This window comes from Clinocottus analis, unplaced genomic scaffold (assembly GCF_023055335.1).
Source record: "Clinocottus analis isolate CAN_PGR_092001 unplaced genomic scaffold, fCliAna1.0.p SCAF_2, whole genome shotgun sequence".
Taxonomy (NCBI): Eukaryota; Metazoa; Chordata; class Actinopteri; order Perciformes; family Cottidae; genus Clinocottus; species Clinocottus analis.
This window is the reverse complement of record NW_027175931.1, coordinates 18,537,486-18,563,344: the sequence shown is the minus strand read 5'-3', so window position 1 is coordinate 18,563,344 and position 25,859 is coordinate 18,537,486. Positions and strand designations below refer to the sequence as shown.

The window sequence follows — 25,859 nt, the reverse complement described above, 5'->3', positions numbered from 1 at the left end:
TGGCAGGATGATTAAAGGGCAACTTTCTTTGCCTTTTTTTTGACACCGGGACCTTATTTACCAACGTTTTTGTGGCTTTTTTTGGTTTCTGGAGCAAAAAGGCTGCAGCCGCAAGAATACAAAAACAAGCTGCAGTGATTATCATTCAGGTCATTCGGCACTTAAAGTGCTTGTTTGTGACCGAAAGAAAGTGTGTAATAAATGTCTGGTCTCCATCTTATGGACGCAATGCTAAAATCAGTGGAATACACACATTCCTAAACTCGACCCACGACACATGAAACACACTCATCATTGATAGGATATCTTTATTTATTTTTTAAGACTCTCACTAAAATAACGCATGTCTTGAACAGAATATCCTCATGTACATGATGGATTTGAAACAGCTTCTAATGAATAAAACAGTATATTTTATGTAAAACATTACATTTTTAAAAGTTCCCTAAAAGAGAAAAAAAAACATTTTTTGTGACAAAACCACAATGCCATACAAAATACACCTTTTTTTTACTGAACTGAATGAGCTAATTGGCATTTACTGTATGTGAAACGTATTTCATAGCATGGCAGCTTTGACCGAAATCATAGCACTCATTGTTATTTTAAGATTGCATTATACAATGTGTGATAAACAAAGTTAGAAACCATGAGATTATCCTCCTTTTCTCCCCGAAAGTGCTAATTGACGATGATTCAGAGCAAGCTGTTTCTTACAGAAAAAAATATATACTGTATATCAAGAGGCTTCAGTACAGCACATTAAGACAATGTGGTTCATACACTGTTACCCTCAAAAGTGCTTGTTGAAGTCTGAGCAGACTAGAATAGAAAACAAAATGTACAGTACATTGGCCACATGTTAGCGGTGTTATTTATACAAATATAATACATTTAAAATGAACATTTTATACACGTTCCTTTACTGAAATCATATTAATAAAATCATATACTTGAGCTCGGCATCTCTTAGACATTAAATAAAATATAGAAGCCATCGTTTTCACTCTCCCTCTCACAGCTTCAAGACGACATCTGCATTCGACTCACTTGTTCCCTTTGAGCTCCCTCAAAAGCTGTTGCAAAAATGTGAAATTCGGGGATGGGAGATCCCCAGCAGCAGCCTCACTTCACACTTTTCAGCAGCTCTTGACGGGTTGAAACAAACACACTTTCAACACAACAGTCTGTTGGTTTGGCAGAGGATAAAGTGCTGTTCTCCTTTGGCCCCCCGATGCAGAATCGGATAAAAACCAGCAGCCCGTAATCAGTCATAAACTCCGGCCTCTGATCTCAGAGCAGCTTGATAAAACGCCTCCTGACCCAGAGCCTTGGACAGCAGTCTGTGGCCGCGGGGAGACATGCAGCCATGGCTGGGCAAATACCCAGCGGCGGCTTTAGCGGCTCTTGTGGGTTTAAGTCTGGGCGCCGCGTAGTACCCCTCCTTGTGGTCGTACTGCGTCGGTCTGACTTTAGTGCTCTGAGTCCTTCTGTTGGGCTGAGTGGAAAAGGATCCCAGATGTTCGGGCTCCAGCGGGGATTTGGCGTGGTAATAATTGTAGTGGCGGTTCTCTCTGGTGCTCTGCGACCTCCCCGGCCTCCTGAGGATGCCGGGTTTCGCAACACCGGAGTAGCCGCTGACAGCGTTGGTCATCGGGAATCGATCCCGGTCGTGAACTCGTGCGTGGCTTCTGGTCTGCTGCTCCACGTTGGGACAGCCCCTTTCGGGGAGAGAGGGGACTTTACGAAGCGGCGGCTGCTGCTGCTGCGAGGAGGTCTCTTTGATCTGGATCCGCCTGGATGCTCCCGGCTCCGCACTCGACCGGTAGCCGTACTGCTGCCTGGCGGCTTCGGGGTCGGCCTTTTGAGACCTCGGGGAAGTTGGGGATGCAGCGTCCGCATTTTGGCTGTTTGTCCTGTTCGCGGAGAGGAGGCAGGCGTTTCCAGGGTCCGACTTGCTCCTCGTGTGCATTATGTCTCGGTTTCTCGTGTCGGCCAACGAGACCGGGCTCTCGTAAGGAGACGCGGCCGGAGAGGCCTTTTGACGTCTGGATTTACTCTCCTGCTTGACCGGTTGATACACGACTCTCTCGAAGACGTCTGCGTCTCTCGCCTCGTAAACAACAGTGTCCCTGCTTTCTATGTAGAGCTCCCTGTTTGCGGGAGGGGCGCGGCGCGGAGAGTAATTGTAGTAATCCGACGGTCCGCTTTCCCTCGTGGAACGCACGGTGTAAGACTGACTGTGCCGGATGCCACTTTGCCAGCACGGCTCTACGTAATAGCGAGAGCCGTCTACCGGGCTGGCGTCAGAGTAGGGGCTGTAACGGCAGTCGGCACGCGCGTTCTCAAACTGCTGCCGGACCGGGTGAACGCCGGTCTGAATCAGCCTCTGGTAGGGCGCCTCCTGGATCGCCGTCTGCTCGACATAAAACATGGCGTCGGGGGGCAGGACTTCTGTCTCGGCTAGCTCGCAGTGACTAATCCGAGGGGCGTGGAAGGAGCGAGCCCTCCGGATAGCCGGGTGCCCGACGACTTCGTCTTCGGACCTCTGCCATTGGCCGGGTTGTCCGTGGCAGCCGCCGATGAGGCGCTCGTCTCTGTTGTAACGTCCGTATTGAGGCGACAAAGGTTGCCTTAACCCTAAAGTGCTGTAGCGCCCTTCGGAGGACTGCCTGTATATGTTCTTTGGCCCCGAAATGAGATGTGGCACAGCGTCGGGCCGAGGGCAGCGAGGGGCGGGCATTCGTCCCGTTTGAACGCGCCGATGACGGTGATGATTGCCGTAGACGTCGTCGACCGGGCCAAGAGGTCTGTCGTCTTTGGGGCTGTAGTGATGGGTTGAGGGCGGCTGTAGTGGACGTGGAATGACTTCCTCTATTGAGGCAGGCATGGAGGTCTCTGCCAGAACGGCGCGGAAATTAAATACATTGATGGAGTCAGTGTTCACGTACACAGGAGACGGTGACGGGCTCTGAGCGGAGCAGACGGGTTCGGTGGGCGTCGACACCCCGACGCTCTGATAGGTGGGTTCCGATTGTTTGGAATGTTTTTCTTCCTCCCTGCGGTCCCTCCCCTTTCCACTGCCTTCCTCCAAGCTCCCCGAACCGAGCGGGCTGACGTTGGGCGTGAAATTGCACGCGCTTTCCTTTCCGTCGATGACCTGCGACGGCTCGGGGCCGAGGTGGGCGGACCGGAATTGAACGGGGTGAGGGCGGCCGTGGCTCTCCACAGGGCCGCGTGTGGAGGTTTGCCACCAGGAAACAGAGGAGCCGTGAGGGCCGCAGTAGTCCTGGGGGTAGACTTTAAGATCCAGCACTGAGGGCCGGGGCGGGCGGTCCTGGCCGTGGGGAGCCTCCGCTCTCTGGTGGGGTTGCGGTGGGACATTGCTTCTTCTCTGGGAGCCGCTGGTGGCCTGGTGGGCAGATTCAGCCAGAGCCAACGCCAACTTGCGCGCGGCACTCGTCAAGGGAGGGTGAGGAGGGAGAACAGACACTGAACTCATAAGTCTATCTGTTCCTGGGGAGGGATAAGACAAACAACGCTACAGTATGACAAGACAAACAAAGCTATGGTAAGACATGATGGGACAAGACACAAAAGCTTTCATAAGAAACTACAGAGTGCTTTAATATTAAAATAGATACAAACTATACATGGTAAATAGTATGTCTGATGTTAAAGAGGAGTGGTACTGACCTGGATCGGGCAGGTTCTGTGCAGACTGAGTGAGGTCGGTCAGGGCCGAGCCCTGGCTCGCTGTGCTGCGTGGGCTGCAGTGTGGTGGGTATGGCGCTCTTGGCTCCTTCCCATCTGCCGGTGGAGCTCCACAAGTCTCTGCCGGGGGATGAGAAGAAAGTAGAGGAAGAGGTGGAGGAGAAGCGGATGCATTCTGAATATCTGCCCGCATCCTAAACGACTTTTTCCTGAGTTTAGGAGAGAGCCGCTCGGAGGTAATCTTCTTCCCACCTTCGCAGAGAACAGGGCTGATATCTGGAGATTGATAGCCGACGACGTTGTTGTTGTTGGAGGAGGAGATGGGCTCCGATTCATTAGAACAGCCTGCGTTCTTCCTCCATCTATTTCCATCTCTGTTGCGTTGCAGCCCCGGCGTCGCCGAGGCGGGGCTGCACTGAAACGACATGGGGTCAAAGTCCAAACTGTAGATCCCTTCGGCCGGCGGGCAAAGATCGAGATCGTCCTCCTGGTGTGTCGGCGAGACACACGCCGCAGCGCGGACACGATCGGCGCCGCCATGACTCCCGTTCAGCGGGTGGGCTCCGTGGTCGTCTTTCCTTCTGGCGCTGCGTACGTCGTCTCGACAGACGCCAGACACGGCCTCACTGGTCGAATGAGGTCTGCGGGGGCGGTAACTCTGGGGCTTCCCTGGGATGGACAATAGCACAGGTGTATTTAGACTGGATCCTCCTGTAGTCACAGAAATACAGTTGGCACAAATCAATTGTAGTGTGCAAGAATAATTACCTTCCACATTATGCAAAGACGTGAGCGATTCCTCACTTTTAGTGGAGCGCAATGTGCCACTATCACCTCTTCCACCTGCAAATATTTTGAAAACGAAAGTCTTTTTTTTTTTTTCCCTCAGTAAAATGAAGTCTCACTGGCCCTGAAAAGAACATTTCAACGCAACAAACTGCCAAGATTAGTTGAGTGAATCGACAGGTTCACCTCGCCACAGGTTGAATTGTGTGTTCTGGCTGCGTGGAGGCAGAAGTGATCTAACCTGGCAGCGCAATGCTCTTTATCTCGTTAGGCTCGCTGGGGTGTCGCTTCAGTTTACGCTTGGACACAGAGTGGGACTTGCCCAGGTGGAAAAAGGAAAGCCAGTTGCCCACAGGAGACTTCTTAGCCTTCACTGGAGGCCGCTTTCCACTACAACACAAGACACAAATCATCCTCAACACCCGCTGTTTTATCCATTAAAAGTTGCAGTTACTTCGCGCAAGCCAAACTGAAGAAATATGACAACAACATCAGGGCTGCTACTAACGATTACATATCATATTTTAATGGGATTCATTGTTTGCTAAAGAAAATGTTGAAAAAAAATTAAAAATGCCCATTACAATTTCTCAGTATTGAAACTTTAGATTGTTTTGTCCGACCCATACATAATAAAAACACAACAAACAGAGAAATGTAACAAATACTCACAACACATTTTGATAACATGTGTTTATGTGTTTTTGCCGAACCAATAACTTAAATTCCTGATGATTTAAAAACGTTAAATCAAGTTCAATTTTAATAAAGCATCTTTAACCTTTTGTAACTCCCGCGCCAATTTTAAGTCCCAGCATTCCCCATTGAGACCATCTTTTGCCATAAAATACGCAATTTTTTCATTGTTGAACCTAATAACAGTTTTTTTTTTTACTAAAACTTCTTCCTAACAGGCCAATACTTTGTTTTATTGTGATTCTTGTTGCAGATTACGATTCTTCAGGTCCTAATCTTTCCAAAAAGTTGTCTTATTGACAGTCATTTTAGGGAATCCGGCGCACATCATGCTGGATGTTCATAGTTACGAAAAAAATATCTTTTAAAAGCGCTTTTTTTTCTTTTTGCAAATATACATTTTTTCCCCCCAAAACTTTACTGAACAAATACATCCAACACAAATAAGTAGTAGAATTAATTTGGGGTTCCTAAGACGACTCAAACACCGGGAAAAAAACACTCAAACTCAGGGAAAAGCAGGTCTGGGTTAAACAACTCGACTCAAAAATGATGTCCCCGCAAGCTCACAAAGTAGAAGAATTCAATCGACAAAACAGGAGGATTGCTTTAAACCTTTACCTTTCCATCGGCAGCTCGATGACCGTGTGGAACTTGCCGAGCAGAGCTCCGGGTCCCTCCCCGACCTCGATGTAGTCGCTGTGGGTGAGGCTGGGGGTGCTGGCCGGGGAGCCCAGCTGCGCCTGAGTGCGAGCCTGGGCCTCCTCCAGAGACAGTAACTTTGTGGATGGGGAGCAGACCAGCAGGGACTTGGGTCTGGACAAGGTGTTGTTACCTGAAAATAAGGTGTGAGAGAGACACTTAACCCGAGAACAGATGCCACATGTCAATTTATTTATGTCAACCAACCTGTGCTTTCACGTATGACGGCATTGAGCTTAGCACTGAAGAGAGCCTCCGTGTTGTTGAGGATGAACTCCACCACCACCGACTGGATACGCACCTCCATGAACGCCGCCGTGCCGCTAAAACAGGCCGACTCGATCTGTTTGGACCTGAAACACAGATACAGAACTATTCACAGCTCTTTCACAGCTCTGGGCCACGGAGACATGCCCCAGTTTACTGTCACAGATACACTAGAAGGAAAAAGGGCAACGTCGGCACCGCCGGTGCCAATTTAAACAGTTTGCGTGGAGCCGTTCATCCAGAAAAAAATAGTTCAAGAGTCACCTGAGGAGGTTCGGCGCCCAGACAATAGCCAGGTTTTTAGTGTGCATGTTAGTGATGGGGCTGAAGGTGGCCAGGTGGGAGAGGTGTCTCATGAGGTACTCCAGAGTCCTGTAGGTAACGAAAGGGAAATATTTAATACGTGTTCTCCCTGTCAAAATTCTCTTTTTAATTCATTTTCCTTCTTTAAAAAAAAGAAAAAAGAGAGACATCTCGGTGCGTCCAACAAAAAGGATTAATGCATCATTGTTTTAAAAAGGATGCCCATGTACAGCCACAATGTGATGCTGCACTGAGAGATGATCAGACTAATATCGCAATCATCTAAAGCCCAGTTTTCCATCATTTGGTGGCACATTTGACACAGCATTGACCTCATTGTCCTCATGCAGCACTCCCGTCACTAGAAACGAAAGAAAGTATCCACTTCAGGCCACCAGGGTGCAACAGTGAGCTTGCATGCTGACCTGTAGTGTGGAGGAGGCAGCTGCTGGATGACATTGTGGATTTTGACCAGCCTCTCCTCATCTGTGGCTGCAGACACGGCGTCCTGTGAAGACAAAGGATAAAGCCCACGCCACTGAGAGGCTGACAATCACAGCAGAGGGAGTTGCTTTCACAATCCCACTCTCTTTTTTCTCCTCTTTATATTCAGAGCAGCCAGTGTTTTTGGCCGACTTAATCTGCTATTCTGTTTAAGCGTGCGCATCCCCTGCTGTTTCGAGAAAGCCCGGCGTAATGCAGTGACCCCATTTTTTGTTAACGGTACTTAAAACTGAGCGAGCGATTTGACATTGTTTCTCCAGTTCTTTTGATCATCAACCGAGCTTTTTTTTTTTCTACCCCCGTATCTATGTGCAGCAGAAGTATAGAGCTGCCCCAGTTCCACCGCTCCGGCCCTTACAGAGAATCGTTCGTAGAGCTGGTAGGTGAGCAGAGGGTTGGGCAGCTCTCTGAAGTACAGCTTGCACAGCGAGCCCACCGAGTGGATGTCCTGTTTAAAGACGTCCCTGCTCAGGTCCGGGACCTGTTCAGAGTCAAACTCGTGCCTGGATGGAGACAGAAAGAAGAAGATAAGGAACGGCGTGGGAGTCCTCCCACTGTCAATCTGTCAGTATGTAAAAAAACAAAAACAAGCTGAACATTTCAAGACTATAAGCTTCTTTGGACAAGGTCATATTCCTTGTGGTCATTAGTTTTTTTACTTTGATAGTACTGCTAAAAGCTGATAATGTTCCCAACAAGAGGTTTAACAGTGAGGTGGAGCAGGCAAAGAAAAACTGCCACGACATACTTGTCATTATCAGATCTGATGTGGCAACGGTCAGCACGTTTTTAATGTGGGAAAAATCCCCTCTTTTTATTTGGCTGTCAACACGACACTTTATGAGCCTTCTGATTAATCTGCTAATGAGAGTTTGCTGGCAAACATAGAATAGATGAGTATAGACTCAAAGCTGCACAGCTTGAATCAAATTGTATTTGATGGGTTTCAGAAGGAGCAGCTAAAAAAAACAGCACTCACAACAGTGAGGTTAGCGACTTGTTTTACTGATACCTTCTGTATATTTGGCTTACATTTCTAATCAATAAAATGAGCACAAAAGAAAAGGGTACAAACCTAAGTTTCTGGATGTTGGAGGAGATCCCAGACAGCCTGTAGATCCCATCCGTGACTCCCTCTTTCTCGATGAAGTCAGCGCAGCTCTTAACAACCTGCGGGACTACAGGAGACATGAGTTCAGGAGAGGCCGACACACCATTTAAACCCATTTGAAATACACAGCTTTTGGTGAATCGACAAGAGTGTATGCAGAAGCACATCTTGCTCGCTGGTTATCTACGCCACCGACTCACAATTCACATCACAGCAACGCGTCACAAATCCTCGATACAGGCAGCCGAGTCACCGGGTAATCCCTTCTCGGCTATTTACGATTTGAAAATGTGAAACATTTAAGTGTGAACCGCCAGCAGGTACGAATTACACGATGTAAAAGGGGAAGAAGAAGAAGCCATTGTAGTAATGTGTTACCCTCATGTCCTGAGTTGTGGAGATATTCCCCCAGGTCACAGCCGAACACTCTCTCTTTGAGGATACCCCGCTGACGCAGCTTCTGAGGCGGAGGTCGAGACTTCATGAAAGTCCTCAGGAACGTTACGAGCTTCCCGTGCTTCTTACACACTGATCAAAAGGTAACAATTCACTATTTGTAAAGCACATTTCACACCCAAAAATGCAGCTTAAAGTGCTTTACAATGAAGGAGGAGAGACATAGAATGAACAAAAGAAAGTTTGACATCTTTTGCACAAATAATATTCAGCACCAAGGCCACCGCGGATCATCCCAATTTCTCGCTGGACAAAAATTCATGACAGGCTGCAAAATAAGCATTTTTCACTCACACACACACACACACACGTTATAACTGGCCACCTGAAATATTATGCAGTTTGCTGCAGAAGAATGTGAGATTAGCCGTGGACAGACACAGAGGTGCACACTGACAGACACATGCAAACACCCACGCACCCACACACACACACACACACCCACACACACACACACACACACACACACACACACACACACACACACACACACACACACACACACACACACACCCACACACACACACACACACACAGAAGAGAAGAGTATGTACCTGGCTTCGGCACCGAGCTTTGAACACTGGGGGGAATCTTGTCATTTATCAGCTCAACACAGTCGCAGGGGAAGAAACCAACCTGCAGGCAGAGAAAAGAGGAGGGGCGGCGTGAAGACAAGAGACAGAGCTGTTGAGACACTCGGATGTTCAAAAGGACCAGTGGCGGTGTGCGATGCGGCGGCAGACTGAAGGTGCAGAATGAGTTCAGTGAGCATGAGGGATCACGCTGCCTCAGGCTGAACATGGCAGGTTTGCATTAATGATGTGCGAAGCATGTCAGGGCGTTTCGCAACAGCAATAACAACAACAACAAATATCTACTTATTTTTGCTAATTTATAAAAACCAAGCATTAGCTTTTAATCCCTCTGGATGAATTACCTGGACAAAATGTGGTTTGGATTAAGGACTGTTTTAAAAGACACAGTGAAATCAAAATTATAATCTCAGTTCTAGTCCTGTGACTCCTGTGTTGATTTATTTTTTTCTTGCGACACATTTAAGTAAATATAAATATCAAAATACCGATTTTTCCTCTTACTGTAAAATTAGGAAATTCATCAATGTGATTAGATTTTACACTGACTCATCGGCTTTTGGTTGCCGGTAATTAAAATATGGTTTCCATTTGTACTCGCCTTATATTTCCAGAAATTACTGATTCAAGATCCCGAGTAGTTATTTGTTTGTCTGTTGAAGATGATTTTTAGATTTATTCTCCATCCAGTCCAAAGATGATTTTCCGTTCATGACAAATAAAAATGTGTTCTTTGCTCTCCCTGTTTTTTTTGTAAGTTATAAAGCGGTTACCACGAACGAGGACCAAAGGCCAAGAATCGGTTGCCAATTTCTAAAAACAACTCTTAACAGTGAGCCCCATCTTTTCTAAACAGTGTGAGTAAAGTTCAATCATGTACCTGAAAGCCGTGTTTCCCTCTCCACCAGCCTGTATCTTCTTTGGGAGGCATGTCTATGACTGACACGATGTCCCCCACCTGGGCACAAAGAGGCCGACGGTGAGAACAGTCCTCTCTCAGCTGGGCATGTTACTAAAGGCACTGCTGCTGCTGCTGCTGCTGCTGCTGCAGCCGCTGCTGCTGCTACTGCTGCTGCTGCTGCTGCTGCTACTGCTGCTACTGCTGCTGCTACTGCTGCTGCCGCTGCTGCTACTACTGCCACTACTGCCACTACTGCCACTACCATTACTTCTGCTGCTACCGCTACTACTACTACCGCTGCTGCTGCTGCTGCTGCTACTGCTGCTACCACTACTACTGCTGCTGCTGCTGCTACTGCTACCACTACTGCTGCTGCTACTACTGCTACTGCAACTACTACTACTGCTACTACTACTACTGCTACTGTTGCTGCTACTGCTACTACTACTACTACTGCTGCTGCTGCTGCTGCTACTGCTGCTGCTACTGCTGCTGCTACTGCTGCTGCTGCTGCTGCTACTGCTACTGCTGCTGCTACTGCTACTGCTGTTACTGCTGCTGCTGCTGCTGCTGCTGCTGCTACTACTACTACTACTACTGCTGCTGCTTCTGCCACTACTACTACCACCACTGCGGCTACTACTACTACTACTGCTGCTGCTGCTGCTGCTGCTGCTGCCACTACTACTACCACTGCTGCTACCACTACCAATGCTGCTGCCACTACTACTACGACCACTGCTGCTGCTGCTGCTACTACTCCTACTACCACTGCTGCTGCTACTACTCCTACTACCACTGCTGCTGCTGCTGCTGCTACTACTCCTACTACCACTGCTGCTGCTGCTGCTAGGTTTTATGAAGTTTCTCGTACATCTTCTGTATCAGAGGTTACCTCAAAGGTCAGCTCGTCTGTGGCCTGGGCCGTGTATCGTTTGGTGACGTGGGCGGCGGCGATGGCCGGGACATTGATGGAGGCTTCCTCTGACACCAGGAGGTGGTTCCCCTTGTTGTCGATCTGGAACAGAGAACAACGGTATGAGACACAGTTAGACTTGGACACGTTGGCAAAGCTTAGCTCAGAGACTGGAAGCAGCAGCTGGTACAGCTTCATTTAAAATCATATAGGGACACAAGTAATATTGGTATTTTTCACGTGAGCATCAAAACAATATGTTACTGCAGTATGGTTGTATTAAAATAAAGAGTATTTTCCCTGGTATTCCCATTAGGCCAATCTTATCATTGTTTTGCATTTTTGTATTATTGCTTCACAGCAGTAATCTCATCCCAATCAACCTCAAGACACGGAAAAGTGTTTGTTAAACCTACTTCAAGATGATTATATAAAAAAGGAAAAAACAAACTTATCTCAACAACAGTTGGCACACCCACACACACCAACCTCTGCACTGCATCTCCACCTGCAGCATGCTACCACCCCTGCTAACAGGAGGCGCACAGACCAGGCATCACTGAGAGGATGGCCAGCAGCTGCTCATCCAGAAATACGACACGGAGATATTCCCACACCAGGGTATTTTCTTTACATTTTGAATTTCTAAAATGTGAATCCTCGAGTTTGGCCATAATGTTCTGTACCTATCCCGGAAATAAAATCAGCTGACTCAAACAAGCGTATTGCCCCCAAAAATGTCTCACTGTTCCTTTAACTTAAATATTAATATTGAATCAAATATTAAAATAATTTAATGGGGTCGTTTCTAGAGCGTGAATAACGGATAGGAAGCGAGCAAACATCTGATAAGAAGATACCTCCATCCATGTCAGCACTGGACCGCAGTTGATCTTGTTGTCAGCAATGGCGGAGAAGCGGGACAGGTAGGTGGCCAGCATCTTGGCTCCTGACTGAAGATCAAGTAAAGTCTGAAAATGTAAGAGTACTTTTCCACACTTCATGCAACAGAACAAATCGGCTCATTTTCTAATCCGAGTAAATAAAAATCAAAGATCAGAGATGCTGGCGCTGGAGCTCTGTTGTACCTCAACGGAATCCTTCAATGTGTCGTAGCGCGGCAGCTCGGTGAGCTGGGAGTACCGGCGGTCATAAATACACAGGTGCAGATGTTTGTCCAGCACCCGGAAGTCCTCGTAGGTTCTCTTCACCAGCCAGTTTCGACCCTGACAAGGAGAGAAAGCACTTTCCGTAAGATTTAGGAAAAGTAAAGTGGTTTGATATTACACCTGGCGGGGTTATTTTATGAATGTAGCGAGTAATGTTACCTGGCAAGTGATCTGGACCAGAAAGACCAGCTCTTTGGAGTCCAGACCGGCTTTTGGTCCTTCACTCTGCCCCTCTGCGAAGGCCAGCTACGAGGGAAGAAGAGAGAGAGACAGGGTGAATATTAAGAGGACCCTCATTCTAAATAATGGATGCATGTGATACAAAAGCCTCTCTGTATTTGAACTGGAATACAAGAAGAACATCATGCCCAAACCACAGTTGTCCATTAAATAGTTATGGGTTGGAATATATAGCTTTCAAAACTCAACATCGAATTATAGGATGTGAAAAAATAGATTTTCTTATATATATATATATATATATATATATATATATATATATATATATATATATATATATATATATATATATATATATATATATATATAAATAAAATACAAAAACTGCGGAAGTATTAACACATGGAGGTAGTATAGATTTCGCACGAAAATGTCTTCTCTAACGAATATTCTATATGGCCCAAAACTGAGAAGATCAAAGCCTCGCAAGAGTTTGTGAATACATTGATAGACATTACTGAGCAGACTTCAAAAGGCTGGAACCAAGGGAAGTTCTGGTTATTTATAACTGAAAGCTACTCATTCAGATACACAGTTACACAACACAGCGACCTAGTTACTGCCCAACAGTAATACAGCAAACTAAACTTACAAAAAGGAGGAGATTTGTTCTTGAATAAGTCATGATGGAAGAGCTCTGTTCACTGCCAGGATTTGTCTGGAATAAAAGCCTGAACTGAGCGCCTGAATTAGGTGCTGATGAGGGTCAGGAGGCCAAATGCATGATGGAGAGCAGGATCACACAGAGCATTACAGGGAAATAATGAGCCCTTTTTGATGGAACTACACACTAGCTTGATGAAAACAAATTATAAAGCAAAACAGCTAAAATTAGAAAGTTTTCATTGGAGCCATGCGTAAGCATGATTTCCGCTATAATGAAAAACACATCCAAGAACGAGCCTTTCAAAATAAAACATGCGAATACAGCTCAGACCTCACTCAACCCTTTGTGCAAAAACAACCTGCACAAATTCATTTATTCTCACATTTCTGGACCTAGAAGCTGAACGCGACGCATACCCATCAACACATTCAGGTTACTTGCCACTACGGCATCTCAGATCTCCATCCACAGCTGGAGGAAGTGGCTCTTTGTTTGTGTTCAGCCGGAGTCCTGGACCGCAGTAAGCTCCTCCAACTAGCTAAACCTTGGCAGCAGAGTTCAAACGCTGCTCCTTACTCGCCTGTTTGCCGTCCCCTACTGCGAAACGTAAAACGCTCATTCATAGGGCTTTGCATCAGCACGCGCACACCGCTCAATACAAAGCAGAAATATGAAAAGAGGATGCTTCCCCCCTGTGTCCCCTCCCTCCTTCCATATCTTCCCCCTCCTGTACTCCGTCGCCCTCCCCCCTCTCTTAAGCGCTCTCCTTGCTCCAGTGACAAAAGGGGGGTTTGGCAGTAAATGGGCTCAACTGGCACACACAGATGCACGAGCTCATCCATCATACGGAGGCGGCGCTGCACGAGACAGATAGACGACCCTTCTTCATTTCAAAACAATTCGCATTCATTCCAATCTCAAGGCGAGACCGAAGCTAATCTGGAGAGGAATCAGTCGGGCGGGCAGCAGACAGAGGCAGTCTGCTGCCCTTGAGCTACTCTGCCATTAGGATACATGAGACCTGATCAGTTCCCTCCCATCCTGCAGCCACAGTCTGTAAGCTAATGCATCATGGGAGATACGGAGATAACAAAGACTAATTTTTACAGATTAAGTTGAAAAAAATAAAATAAATCCTTATTACGAATGAATGATTAATCAAAAATACGATACTGAAGAAGAAATACATCCAATTAAATAATTGTGTGTGTGTGTGTGTGTGTGTGTGTTGACAGCTTTCAGTGTCCCCCTCACAAGGATATTTCTCTTCCGGCTCAGCTCGGCTTTTCTTCTCTCTGTGGAGCTTTTCAAGGTTACTGAAACTGTTGTGGCGTTCTCGTGTCCCCTCCCCTCTGCTGATGGAGCCGTCACGTCATGGCGACCACAGCGGGATGTTTACCCAACAGAAAGAAAGCATCCTGGGAATTAAGACCGGTCCAGCCTGCCGCACTGTGTAGTCCATTAGCGAGACACATTTAGCGCTGCCCGTGAACTCTTTATCCTGTTGACGACTACTGCTCTCTGCTGGCAACAAAGCTGAACTGCACCGAGGTTAACCATGCGGCTAACAGCCACTTCCACACGACTGAGCAGCCACTAGTGCTTCACTGCGTCTCATTATCACTGCTGCAAATATACTTACAAGTTAAATATACTTCTTAGCCTATTCATTCAAATCATTTGTCGGTTGGTAAGAGTTGTTAAATCCATAATTACCAACTGTGATCACAGGATATTCAATGCATGTTGCGACAGTGGATAAAACTAAAGCCTCCAGCCATTCGATCTGCACTGTGGGTCTACATGTGGCTCAGAAATGCTTCGGGTTAGATTAGTCAGTGTGTTACACTGTGACTTTGTTGCAGTGCAACTTTGTTGCAGTGCAACTTTGTTACAGTGCAACCTGTTGGAGAAAAATAAGTCACATGTGTATTCTTAAGGAAAATATATAGCTTAGAACCTGATATGTGCCAGATGTGAAATGGATATCAGTGTCCAGTTAGGGTCAACAGTCCGAGAGGAATGAGGAGACAGGATGTTTACTTTCATGTGACCTTTGCTCCTTTCAAAGTAGACTGTTCGGTGTCTCTATCTTGGGGTCCATCAATGACAGATGACAGAGAAGGGGGGCTTCTTTGGAGGATATAAGTTGACTATTCACAGAGTACGAGGCCAGAATCTTCTGTCTCTTCACTGGAGGAGGAAGAACGTTCTGAACCATTCAGCTGAATGTACTGTGACTCCTGTCTGTATTACAGCTCATGTGCGATTGACATGTAACCTTGTTTTATTCTTTTATATCTTATCTGAATTAAATTGTTAAAGGACTAACTTGCTCAAAGTACTGTTGATTCTCACGAGGAAACTCTTAATTTCCACCACATAACCGTGTATGACAATAACAATATCTTGAATCTTGACATGCTCACAAGGACGATGCCAACATGCTGATGTTAAGCAGGTCAAACATCTACCATGTTCACCTTCTGTGTTTGCATGCTAGCAGTTGCTAATGAGCACTAAAAATAGTACAGCTGAGGCTAATGGTCATTATTTTTTAATTCAAACTAAATGCAATTCATCTATGCATAGCTAATAGTTAGCTTAGCATAGTTCACAACTTAGCATTTACCTCCAGCTACATTTAACTGTAGCCATATATTCTTCACATCCTTTTGTTTTGTCGGAACAGGTTTTGACTTTCGAAATGAGTCATCTCTTAAAAATCCTGGATGGACTTAAATCAAACTGGTAAGTCTGGATCCAGGTTTAAAGCTCATAGTATTCTGACATTGATATACTGCACAGGATTAACAAGCTGCTGGATTCGGCTCATGGCTTCAAATGGGAATAAAATCTGCAATTGTGAAGAGACAATGAATTATGCAAAGTGGAGTAACATTTTGGACAAATGTATATGTTATAGCTCCCCTGAAAACACTAACAACTGTGATGCAACCTTTCCGGAAAACAATAAGGACAATGCAATAAAGAGTGTCCAGAAAAGAGAAACTAGGATATTGATTCGACTGCCACACCGCATTTCAAGAAGGATGCATTTCTGGAGCAATTGGACAAAATGGCCGGTGAACTTGTGCCAAAGACACCCTTACCAAACTGAGTAACTCTTGGCTGTAGAAGTCCCTTTACGTAATTTCAGGACTCACCTGTACATTGCCAAAGTCGACAGTGTCATAGTGGAAATGGGCGCATTCTGCCAACCGGGGGAAGTGACCTTTAGGAAACGTCAGCCTTAAAAAAAAAAAAAAAAAAAAAGAAATGTAAAAAAGCACAGCACAAGAGCCCCTCATCAGTATTCAACACACTGAGACGGTGATGGAGAGAAAAGCAAAAGAGGGAAGAGGTCTATGTGGGGCTGTGTGTGAGGGAACAGGGTCAGAGACCCAGCTGACAGAGCTCCTCATTTTACTGGCCTAAATAAGAGCCCAGTTTTATACAGCCCATAATAGCACCAAAGCTGTCACCGGGAGCACCTACTTCTTCACGTTCTTGACCTTCATGCTAGCCGTGCTGACGCAGGAGCGCAGGAGGGGCTCGGCTGGGAGCTCTGTGATGTCATCGCTCCTCACCTGCCCAACAGAGAACGCACACGTCGGTCAGTCACGGGGCAACAGAGAGGCGATCAAACTTAAGATTGATTATGTTGATCAGCATGAAAGTCTGTCCCGCGAAAGATGCATAAACTTAATCGCCTGGTATGAGCATAAAGTAGTATGTTATTAAGTTTGTAGTATGATGCATTATAACAATCTTATGTAAATGTTTTATTATATCTATTGGTCTTATTCTATGCAAATGCTATGCTAATATTACAAAATGCTTTGCTATATTAATCTAGTATAACTGTATGTTATGTGTTAAATCAGACCAGTCAGTCAATTGTTTTTAAGATACTTTTACATTTTCAACACATCTAGTGTTTATTTTCCTCATTATATTTGCCTAAAGTCCTGAAATGTTTTAATCATGGATCAGTGTAAAGCCTTGTGACTTCATAAGGTAAGTTTTATGATCATTATTATTTTGGGCTTATCTGAAGCTCAATTTGTCTTTGCGTATCTGAGGTCATGTCATTGTTTAAGACACGTCTGTCTCTGTGTTTGTCAATGAAGTATTGCTATCTATATTTTATTGGCGCCGTCGGGTTTACGTTGTGTTGTGTTGTGTTGTCCAGTTTTTATTGGGTGTGTTTGTTTGTGGATGTGGAGAGTGTGCAGGATGATCCATCACTTGAAAAGCTAAATGAAAACATATATGCATGATAAATAAATCAGTTGTATTTTAAGTACAATTGAAAAACTGCAATGTTTTGTCACACATCATAGCGACTTCAATTCTTAAACCAGAAGGGTTATGATGGCATCACAACATTGTCATACCACCTTTACCTCATCACTCCTCAGATACGCCACCTCCCTCTCATCCGGGAATCCACCTGTTTGACTCTCACGTCAGTGCTACAGGACTTTAGTGACATCATGTTTTGAATCACACACACACACACACACACACAACCAATGCAGGCTCATAAAGTATGAAGGGTGACATGTCCGTTTGTGTGCGTCCATGCATTTGTTTTGTACGGATGGTGAGTCAGAGTTGTGTGTGTGTGTGTGTGTGTGTGTGGGCGTGTGGGCGTGTGGGTGTGTGTGTGTGTGTGTGGGCGTGTGGGCGTGTGGGTGTGCGTGTACCATGGCAGTGGATGTCTCCTGTGGCTGTTTCTCTTCCGGAGGATTATTGTTGGTGGTTTGAGGTAAGGCATTGTCTTTGTCCAGGTCAATAGAGGGTAAGACATCTCTGCGGAAACAGACGTGCAATCACATGCAAGGATTTTAAAAACAAGAAAGGTGGCGTGACAAAAAGCTGGCTGTGGAGTCTGGGGTTTTCAAATGTGATTTGTAGGTGTTTTTTAATACACCAGGGGAAGCAAGTGAGAGCAACGGACTGAAAGCATGACGTTGCACCAGCGCGGCGCAAAAAGTAATCTTGTATTAGTGGTTTAAATCTCTAAAATTCAAAGAGAAATACATTAATGAAACAAACGCAAATAACCATCTTTTCCAAGCAGATCTTGAAGGGAACAAATCCTCTGTACAGACGAAACATGGTAGCATCTCTCTGACAACATCAGGGTCAACAGAAAGCCACGTCTTTTGTGTGCGCTCAGGAAAGCAAAGCTCGTCTATTCAAAGCTCCATAAAGGCAGTCCACCCACGAGGGAGTGCTTCACAAAACCTTCACTTGAAATGTGACTCGGTGTATTCGGGAGTGGAGGGTGAGGTTCATTCAGCGCAACTTTTATGGGCAACAAAGAGAGCAGACAGACAGACCTTGGATTTGTCACAGCGATTTTGAGCGTGAGGAAACCCGGACAGGAGACAAAGAACACGGACACACAGAGGCTGCATTCATGTGATCCAGAGTGACAACTAATTACAGACATGGAATGCAAAAACACGGGACGTACAGTGAGCTTTGGACCTAATGGAGCGCGACAACGTTTTTCTGTATCTGCCCTACTCTGAAAACAGGGTCATCATGTCTAAGCCTGGCCATTACACTTCTCCTGCTTTTATTCACCTCATTCAAAAGGCAAATACACACATTATGGTATTTTATTATTAATATATATACATACATACATACATACATACATACATACATACATACATACATACATACATACATACAATTCTCTTTCGCTTACGTGGAACACAGAAAAATAGGAGTTACTCACCCCTCAAGGACGTCACCACTTCCTGGTTGACGATGGGGTCCTGAGGCAGCATTCTCAATCACCGCGGCAACCACACATCCAGCATCCATGATGCTGCCTGACTGCAACAGCCCGCTGTAGAGACACGTGAGGGGAAGGGAAGAGAGAGCGTGAGGGCGGGCGATTAGAAGAATGTGGGAGGATGGGAAGAAGAGTCCAACGCGCCGCCAGATGAAAACCCCCTGGAGACTGCAGCGAGCGTGACTCTCAAGGCAACGACCCACAAAGCTCAGACTGTAATCTGCAATGACATCATGCTACACGGCCGGGGGAGCTGCTTCAGTGTAAACTGCATGTCAAGCTGAACATTCATAAAATGGTTTCATGAGAACATCAGCTGCTTATGAAAACATACTCATATCTTGCTCAAGGAAATGTCAAGATTGTCATAGCAGCTTCCGTACATGTCACTGAATGACGTTTGCAGGATTAGGATCATTTTGTTATATTGTTTTCTGATTAGATTAATGATGAATTAAAACTTGGGACTTTTTCCAGATAAATACATAAGTCTGCATACATACATGTGTCCATGCATGCGTACAAGTTTGTGAGTCAATTCTTAAATATTTAATCAAGGTGATTTTTTTTACTGATGCAAATGCCTCCATAGAAATGAAATAATCTCAAAATGAGAGTTGTGAGTCAAAAGCATTTGGATTTAAATATGATGACGAGGCCCCAAAAACCCAGGTTCACTGTGTCGACTGGTTTTACATAAACTGATCAGGCCCAACTGCAAATCTGCACAACTTCAATATATTATTGTTGGAAGAAAAAAAATATTCACGCTTAATCATTTACTATTTCACTGTTATATTCAGACTTTTCATCTTACAGTCTGTGTTTAGTCTTACACACAAACTCAACATGAAAGAACGTGCAGTTCCTTTGTCAACATATGACCATTTCTTACAAACCGCTCTATGGGACGAGGGGAAAGGTTCCCGATTAGGCCGAAGACGTCATGAGGGTTTCTGTTAGTGGGTCATGATGAGTATTTCAGAGGTGGTTCTTTAAATGTTCTTTGAGCAGTCTTGGATATGCAATTTGTCTTTCACCTTGTACTTCTGACTCTGCTCCTTCCTTGCAACGAATAAATGTTCCTGTTTTAATGATTTTACTCCGAGGGGTCGAGTGAATTTTTCTAACAATTATCAACTAAGGAGGCTCATGCATTATTATCTAATCTTTTGGACCCCTCCTTTAATTAATAAGTTAGATCAGGGGGGTTAAACTCATTTTAGTGAAGGAGCCACACAAGTGGGCCGGACCAGTAAAATCACAGCATAATGACGCATAAACGACGACACTACTTCTCTATGTTTAAATCATTGGTGAAGGTTTTTAGATAATAATTTCTATTTTAAGGTCTTATAACAAGTAACTTGAAACATAAGGACCCAAAATTCAGACATCAGCCTACTGCTTTGTGACACGTTTGTGACGCAGCTTTCATGACGTGATCCATGTTTCACGACTTCCAACACAATAATATCAGTGCTCACATCAATCGCAACTGTGGGTCAATGGTTTGCATGTCCGTCTTATAAGCAGAGGATCAGAGGTTTGAATCCCAGCTCTGCTAACTTTGATATTTTTCTTCTTTTGGACTGGACACCCTGGGGGGCAAGATCCGGCCCACAGGCCGTATGTTTGACCCTCCTGAGTTAGTTAATATAAGACTTGAAGCTTGAATGGTGCCCATCCATCCATCTATCCATCCATCCATCCATCCATCCATCCATCCATCCATCCATGGTTATTCATCCTGGGGAATGGATCCAGTCCCGGCTCTCATTGGTCAGCGAGCACCCCGGACATGTCGCCGGTCTGTCACAGGGCTAACACACAGATTTGCTGACCAATAAGCCTGACTTGCTTCCCACAGTCTTTGAACTGTGGGAAGAAACTGGAAGCGCCCACAGGAAGAGCGAGCGTGCTTACCAATCACAGAAAAGCTCAGCCAGCTGGCAGGTTTTCACGGCGCATTTAACTGACAAGCTTGCCATAATACCAGATCCCTTGATATACGCCAAAGGAAAACCGTCCGACCTATCACGTCGACAAAATAGGTGTCTCTAAGTTTGCCTATGTTTGTTTAACCAATGAGACGGCTAGGAGAGCCCCTATCCTCTTAATGTTACCACACTGCTGAACTACTACTCCTGTCTTTATGTACAGTAAACAAACTGAAAGACCTGATGTTCCTCTATAGTCTTCCTACAACTATTTCCACAACTTCCCACACCAAATGGGGGTGCTTAGCGTTAAACAATGAGTTCAGAGAACACGCCTCTTCTTACCTCAGAAGTGCTGGCACATCATTAAAAAAAAAAAAGCTCCCCAATCAAAAAGGTGGTTGTTTTACCTGCTCATCGACGTAGACGTGATTGAAGTACCGAATAGATTCATCAGCGCGGGCCGCTGCTGCAGTAGCAGTTTCCCACCAGCCCCTGTGGCCCGTATAGTCTCACTGAGTTGCTGTTGAATGACTTCCATAAAACCTACCGACTCAGCAGAATGTGAGCGGGCAGGAATACAGGCCGGACGGGACGCTACTCTCTCCACATCTTGGGTTGTGTCTCTTCTCTACACAACATAACCTCGCCAGAGGTGAGCCAACGTGTTACACAGACGGAAAATAATTACATTTTTGAGAAGTGACATTAAAAAAAGTATGCAGACCCCAAACAAACAAAGCGGTCCTGTGCTGCCTTCAACATAGTTGTCTTCTATATTTTAGCTATGTGATGCTAAATAGGCAGAGACTCCCTGCGGCTTCATGCATTGACCTTGCTGATTGCGAGTGTTTTCAGGTTAAGGGACATGGTGTATGTCACCTAGCAGAGGAGCTAGCTGCCTGCCTGGTAAAGAAAGTCATGGGCTATTGTTTACATCTGGAAGAGCTGAAGACGGCAGAGCGCAACACCTTAACAAGTTCTTATAGCAAGCACCACAATACATGACATGACTATTTTGGATATGCCCCAAATAGAGGGAGCTATAAAAAGACAACGCTGTGACAACTGCAATTTTCAAGAGGACACCTTGATCTGTATGTGTCACTGTCCACTGTCCACTGTCGTGCTTTATAGGTGAGACATGTAGGATCCACATAATCTCCCACACAGGTTTATTGTTAGATAATTTGAAATAAACTGCTGTAAACCAGTCTCACCCCCACGTCTCTATTAGTCATACCAAAAAGTATGATGCCAAACTAGGTCTGTATACAACAACAAAGAAGCCCTCTCTACTCGTCAAACTCACAGAGAGACATGCTCTGACGGCAGGAGACCGGAGCAGCACAGATGGATGTTGCCCTGCTATCCGATGGCCTACATGGCATTTTTTTTTAAGAAAAATAGGGCAGCCTACACAATCTTGCACACAGTTTATGAAACCAGTAGCAGCAAGCGTGTCGACATGAAGAATGGCTGCCCACATATTAGCAGCTACGAACCCGCAGCAGATGCGTCTAAGTGAGTCACAGCTACTTCTTCACATACGAGAAGACGGAGGAAGTGAAGCAAGGGATAAAGAGAAACTGCTATTTCACCTTTTTTTTGTACAGCAGACTCAACACAAACACATTACATCGGATGTATGAATATTAGAGAGGACTGTCGTCGGCCCAACCGGAGATCAAGGACGCCTCTGGGATGTTGAGTAAGATGGGCTGTAATTGACACACATAAAAAAGAAACAATGTCATAATAGACAGATTAGCAAGCTAATTAGGGCGGGCCTTTTGGTAACGTCTGATGAAGATAGGGCCGATATGTCATTATCTCTGTTGGCTGTCCTTTAATGGTTGCACAGGTGGAAATTCATGTAAAAGCTACAGGCCACAGGTTTCTCTAACTTAAACTTTTGGAAACCATGCGCGAAAATCCTCCCGTGCCCATTTTTTCCATTTTGAAACTGAACAACGTAAAAAAAAATTAAATTTTTTGGGGGGAAATCTGGCTCATATGCTGGGTGTTCAAAGTTGCGCTCAAAATATCTAAAAGTGATATTTTTTTTGCAGATATGCATTTTTTTCCCAAAACTTTGCTTAACAAATACATACACTAAACACAAGAATTGTAAATAATTTGGGGTTCCTACGACAACTCAAACTCAGGGAAAAAGAGGTCTGGAGCCAAAATTGGTTCCACAGTTTTCAACGGGTCAAAGTGTTCAATCGTATTTTAACCCGAGCAAGCAACTTGCAATGTTTTTAATGCTACAATACACTAAACAGAATATTCAAACCTGAAATAACTGAGTTTGTGGCCACTTGTTCGAAGAGGCGATACGTTGTAAACATTTGTTAGCAAAGTGCTCATTTACACATCCAGCAGTTAAAGAAACGTAATAATCTGTTTGAAGTCTTAATGGTGTTGAAATGATGACTGTATGTCCAATATTCACGTCCTCTTAGCTGCCAATGCAGATGAGCGCTGCCAGGGTGAACCCAGACAGTGAAGTTGTGGGCTGGAAAACCCAAAACAATGAGCTGAAAGACCTTATAAAGCTCCACAGAGCGGAGGGGAAGTGCAGAATCAGCTTGTAGTTCTCACAACCCCCAAATGCTTTCAATTACACCAGGCCACGTATGGAAGCCCATTTCCGCCCCGAAAAATAGAAAAAAAGTCATAATTATGACCCAAAACAAGAAAAATAATGACGACTTATTTTTCTCGTGGCGAAAGTGGGCTTCCATCGTCATGTGATCAACAGGAATTAAAATAAAAACAGCAGTAGCATCCTCAGCCTCGATTATGATGTGGATTTAAAAGAACAAAAACAAACACAGTACAAACGTCAGCTCCCTCAGAGGATGCGACCCGTGTAAAGTTGGTTTCACGCTCTCATTCTGGGATGCAACACAGGCAAAGAGAGACGCGGCGGAATAAGGCCCGCAGTTGCCATGGTAACCTGCCTCTCGTCCCAGCCATCGTGACTTGAAGCTTCTCCAGAATGGGGATGAGTTAGCACGAGGAGGCAAAATGAAGCCTACAAGCAACCGTGGAGGCACAAGCTTTAACACATCATCGTCATCTTCATCATCATCGTCACCATCAGACAACCTGCCTTAAGCAATGACATCATCGCTCGCTCCAGTCTTGCAGGAATCAGACAGCTGGTGTGCTGCTGCTCTCTCAGTTAGCCACAACGCAGGACATTTTGGTTTTTAATTCAACCGTCTTCCTTGGAGCTTTGTTACTCATGTCACTTTTTTCGGGAGGAGGATGAAGAGGAGGAGGAGGAGGAGGAGGAGTCATATGATCCGATAATCTTCTTGAAATCTAGAGTGAGATTAACTTTAGTTCATCTCACACTGAGCGGTGTCATGGTTCAATCATCGCGCTGCAACCATCAGCGTCCCAGATGAAGGCTCAAGAGCGATTAGGTTAGAGGCAACAAAGACTATTATATTAAATATTTAATCAACAAGTCCATCCATCACCTCAGCCTAACAGTGCAAGTCTTCTCTGTTTAAGCTCACCAGTGCTTCCTCTTTAACAGACTACTGACAGTAAAAAAATAAAGAGCGAGAGGACATTTTGGCTTGCTTATGCAAGTATTTGTAAGACAAACTCCCACGTTGTAATCACAGACACCTTTAATGCAATACAACACATCCCTGCACCAATTTCTAAGCTTTTAGAAGCTCATGTTCAACCATGTGCTCGTACAGTTTGAGGCTGTGAATGCATCGCAGGATTTTATTGCATAATATCATAAAATACCAAACTATATGTTGTCCCTGCACGCGCCTACACACATACTGAACACCCATGACAATATATTGAATATGATGTCATTAAATAGCTTGTTTGATTGCAAAAACGCTCCAAAAACAAGTATAACTCATTTTACTGTCACACGTGACAAAGAAAAGCAGCAAACCATAAAAAGAATGTATGTTTTAAGAATGACTGACATCAGCACTCTGTCAATCCCGATCAGCTAATTACTTCAGCTCAATATAAAATAACACAACACACAAATACGTTTGTGTGCTGTGGTTAAATTCCTCTGTAGATTATTATTATTATCTATAAAAATGGTACAACTATTTCTGGAGTACAAAGAATGGCCTTGTTTAGTCTGACAAACATTGCAAAAAATATTCAGGGATATTTGCTTGGACAATTATTGAAATTGATATCCAGTAGTCGCAGATTGATTTTTCTTTGCTACTAAATCATATGAATAGATTATTTTGGGTGCAGACTTCACGGTCGGGCTCCAACATGTTAACTATTTACTTTAATGATTAATAATTACCAAACATAGACCTATTATGCTCTCTCTCTTTCTCTCTCCCTCTCTCTCTCTCACACACACGCACGCACGCAACATAGAAACACAGCAATGTGGGGAAAGTTAACCACCGGTGTACTCTGACCTGTTGGGCCTGACCGATCACCGGTCAGCCTCGTGCAGCAAGGACACACGTAAGCTACACTCTATCTCATACACACTCCCACACAAACACACACACGCACGCACACGCACACACACACACACACACACGATCCTTTTTTTTTTTTAAATCAACTTAATGTTGATTGTCTCCTCGATAGCAGCAGCCTGCATGGCGGTGAGGTCGCTGTGCATCCGCCTACCTGTGCCCGCGCACGCCGCTCCTCCGCGCCGCCTCCTCCTCTATGCCGCACAGCGCCGCTGAGCTTCTCGACGAGGGAACATGTTGTCAGCATCGCACTGCAGACGCGCTTCCCCCCCCCCCGCCGACCCCCCCTCGCGGCCGACAATCTGAGGTCGACGTTATGTCAGGATGCAAGCTGCGGTGCTCGGGCGTGACATCGCTGGGGCAGTGTGGGAGTCGCTCGCGGGGAGCCGCGGCCGCGCTGCTGTGCTGTGCTGTGCTGTGCGACTGGGCTGACTGCTGTTGAATCCGATTCTGCGCTCGCCACCGGGAGCGCGCGCCACTGGTCTCGTGCCCGCGCCTCGGATATTTTAGCCTCAGGGGTTCCCAGACCTTTTCCAATGTCAAGCACCTGCATGTAAAGCAGCCGGGAGAGCACATGCGCGAAGCCCACCACCCCCTCGTTGTGATCATATTCAACCAGCCCGAAGAG

The 25,859-nt window shown here is 45.3% G+C and overlaps 1 protein-coding gene across 4 annotated transcripts; it reads right to left on the bottom strand.

The window, feature by feature from the left end:
• Window positions 1–319: 319 nt before the first annotated feature.
• On the bottom strand, window positions 320–25,512 carry arhgap32a (Rho GTPase activating protein 32a). Of its 4 annotated transcripts, none has more exons than XM_068584942.1 (23): window positions 25,386–25,512; window positions 18,724–18,837; window positions 17,678–17,783; window positions 16,464–16,555; window positions 16,133–16,217; window positions 12,278–12,364; window positions 12,038–12,175; window positions 11,810–11,920; window positions 10,929–11,051; window positions 10,013–10,090; window positions 9,094–9,175; window positions 8,462–8,611; window positions 8,048–8,150; window positions 7,331–7,475; window positions 6,900–6,976; window positions 6,430–6,543; window positions 6,106–6,251; window positions 5,818–6,031; window positions 4,742–4,890; window positions 4,483–4,557; window positions 3,967–4,383; window positions 3,697–3,834; window positions 320–3,516 (listed from the first exon to the last, which is right to left on the bottom strand). In XM_068584942.1, exons 2-23 carry the CDS (start codon window positions 18,810–18,812, stop codon window positions 1,268–1,270), a joined length of 4,968 nt encoding a protein of 1,655 aa, XP_068441043.1. In that variant the 5' UTR covers window positions 18,813–18,837; window positions 25,386–25,512; the 3' UTR covers window positions 320–1,267. The 4 variants fall into 4 exon arrangements, with proteins under 4 accessions (XP_068441043.1, XP_068441042.1, XP_068441040.1 ...); XM_068584941.1 differs by having other exon boundaries at window positions 3,697–3,838; window positions 3,968–4,383; XM_068584939.1 differs by having other exon boundaries at window positions 3,697–4,383.
• Window positions 25,513–25,859: the final 347 nt, after the last annotated feature.

What these genes read in the sequence shown, in the direction of transcription:
- arhgap32a (XM_068584939.1), bottom strand. Translation starts at nt 18,812, where the DNA reads ATGGATGCTGGATGTGTGGTTGCCGCGGTGATTGAGAATGCTGCCTCA. An exon ending in AAGCTCGGTGCCGAAGCCAG is followed by an intron (nt 8,612 to 9,093) that starts GTACATACTCTT and finishes CCTTTTGATCAG; the next exon opens with TGTGTAAGAAGCACGGGAAG. An exon ending in TGGGCGCCGAACCTCCTCAG is followed by an intron (nt 6,252 to 6,429) that starts GTGACTCTTGAA and finishes TCTGTGTTTCAG; the next exon opens with GTCCAAACAGATCGAGTCGG.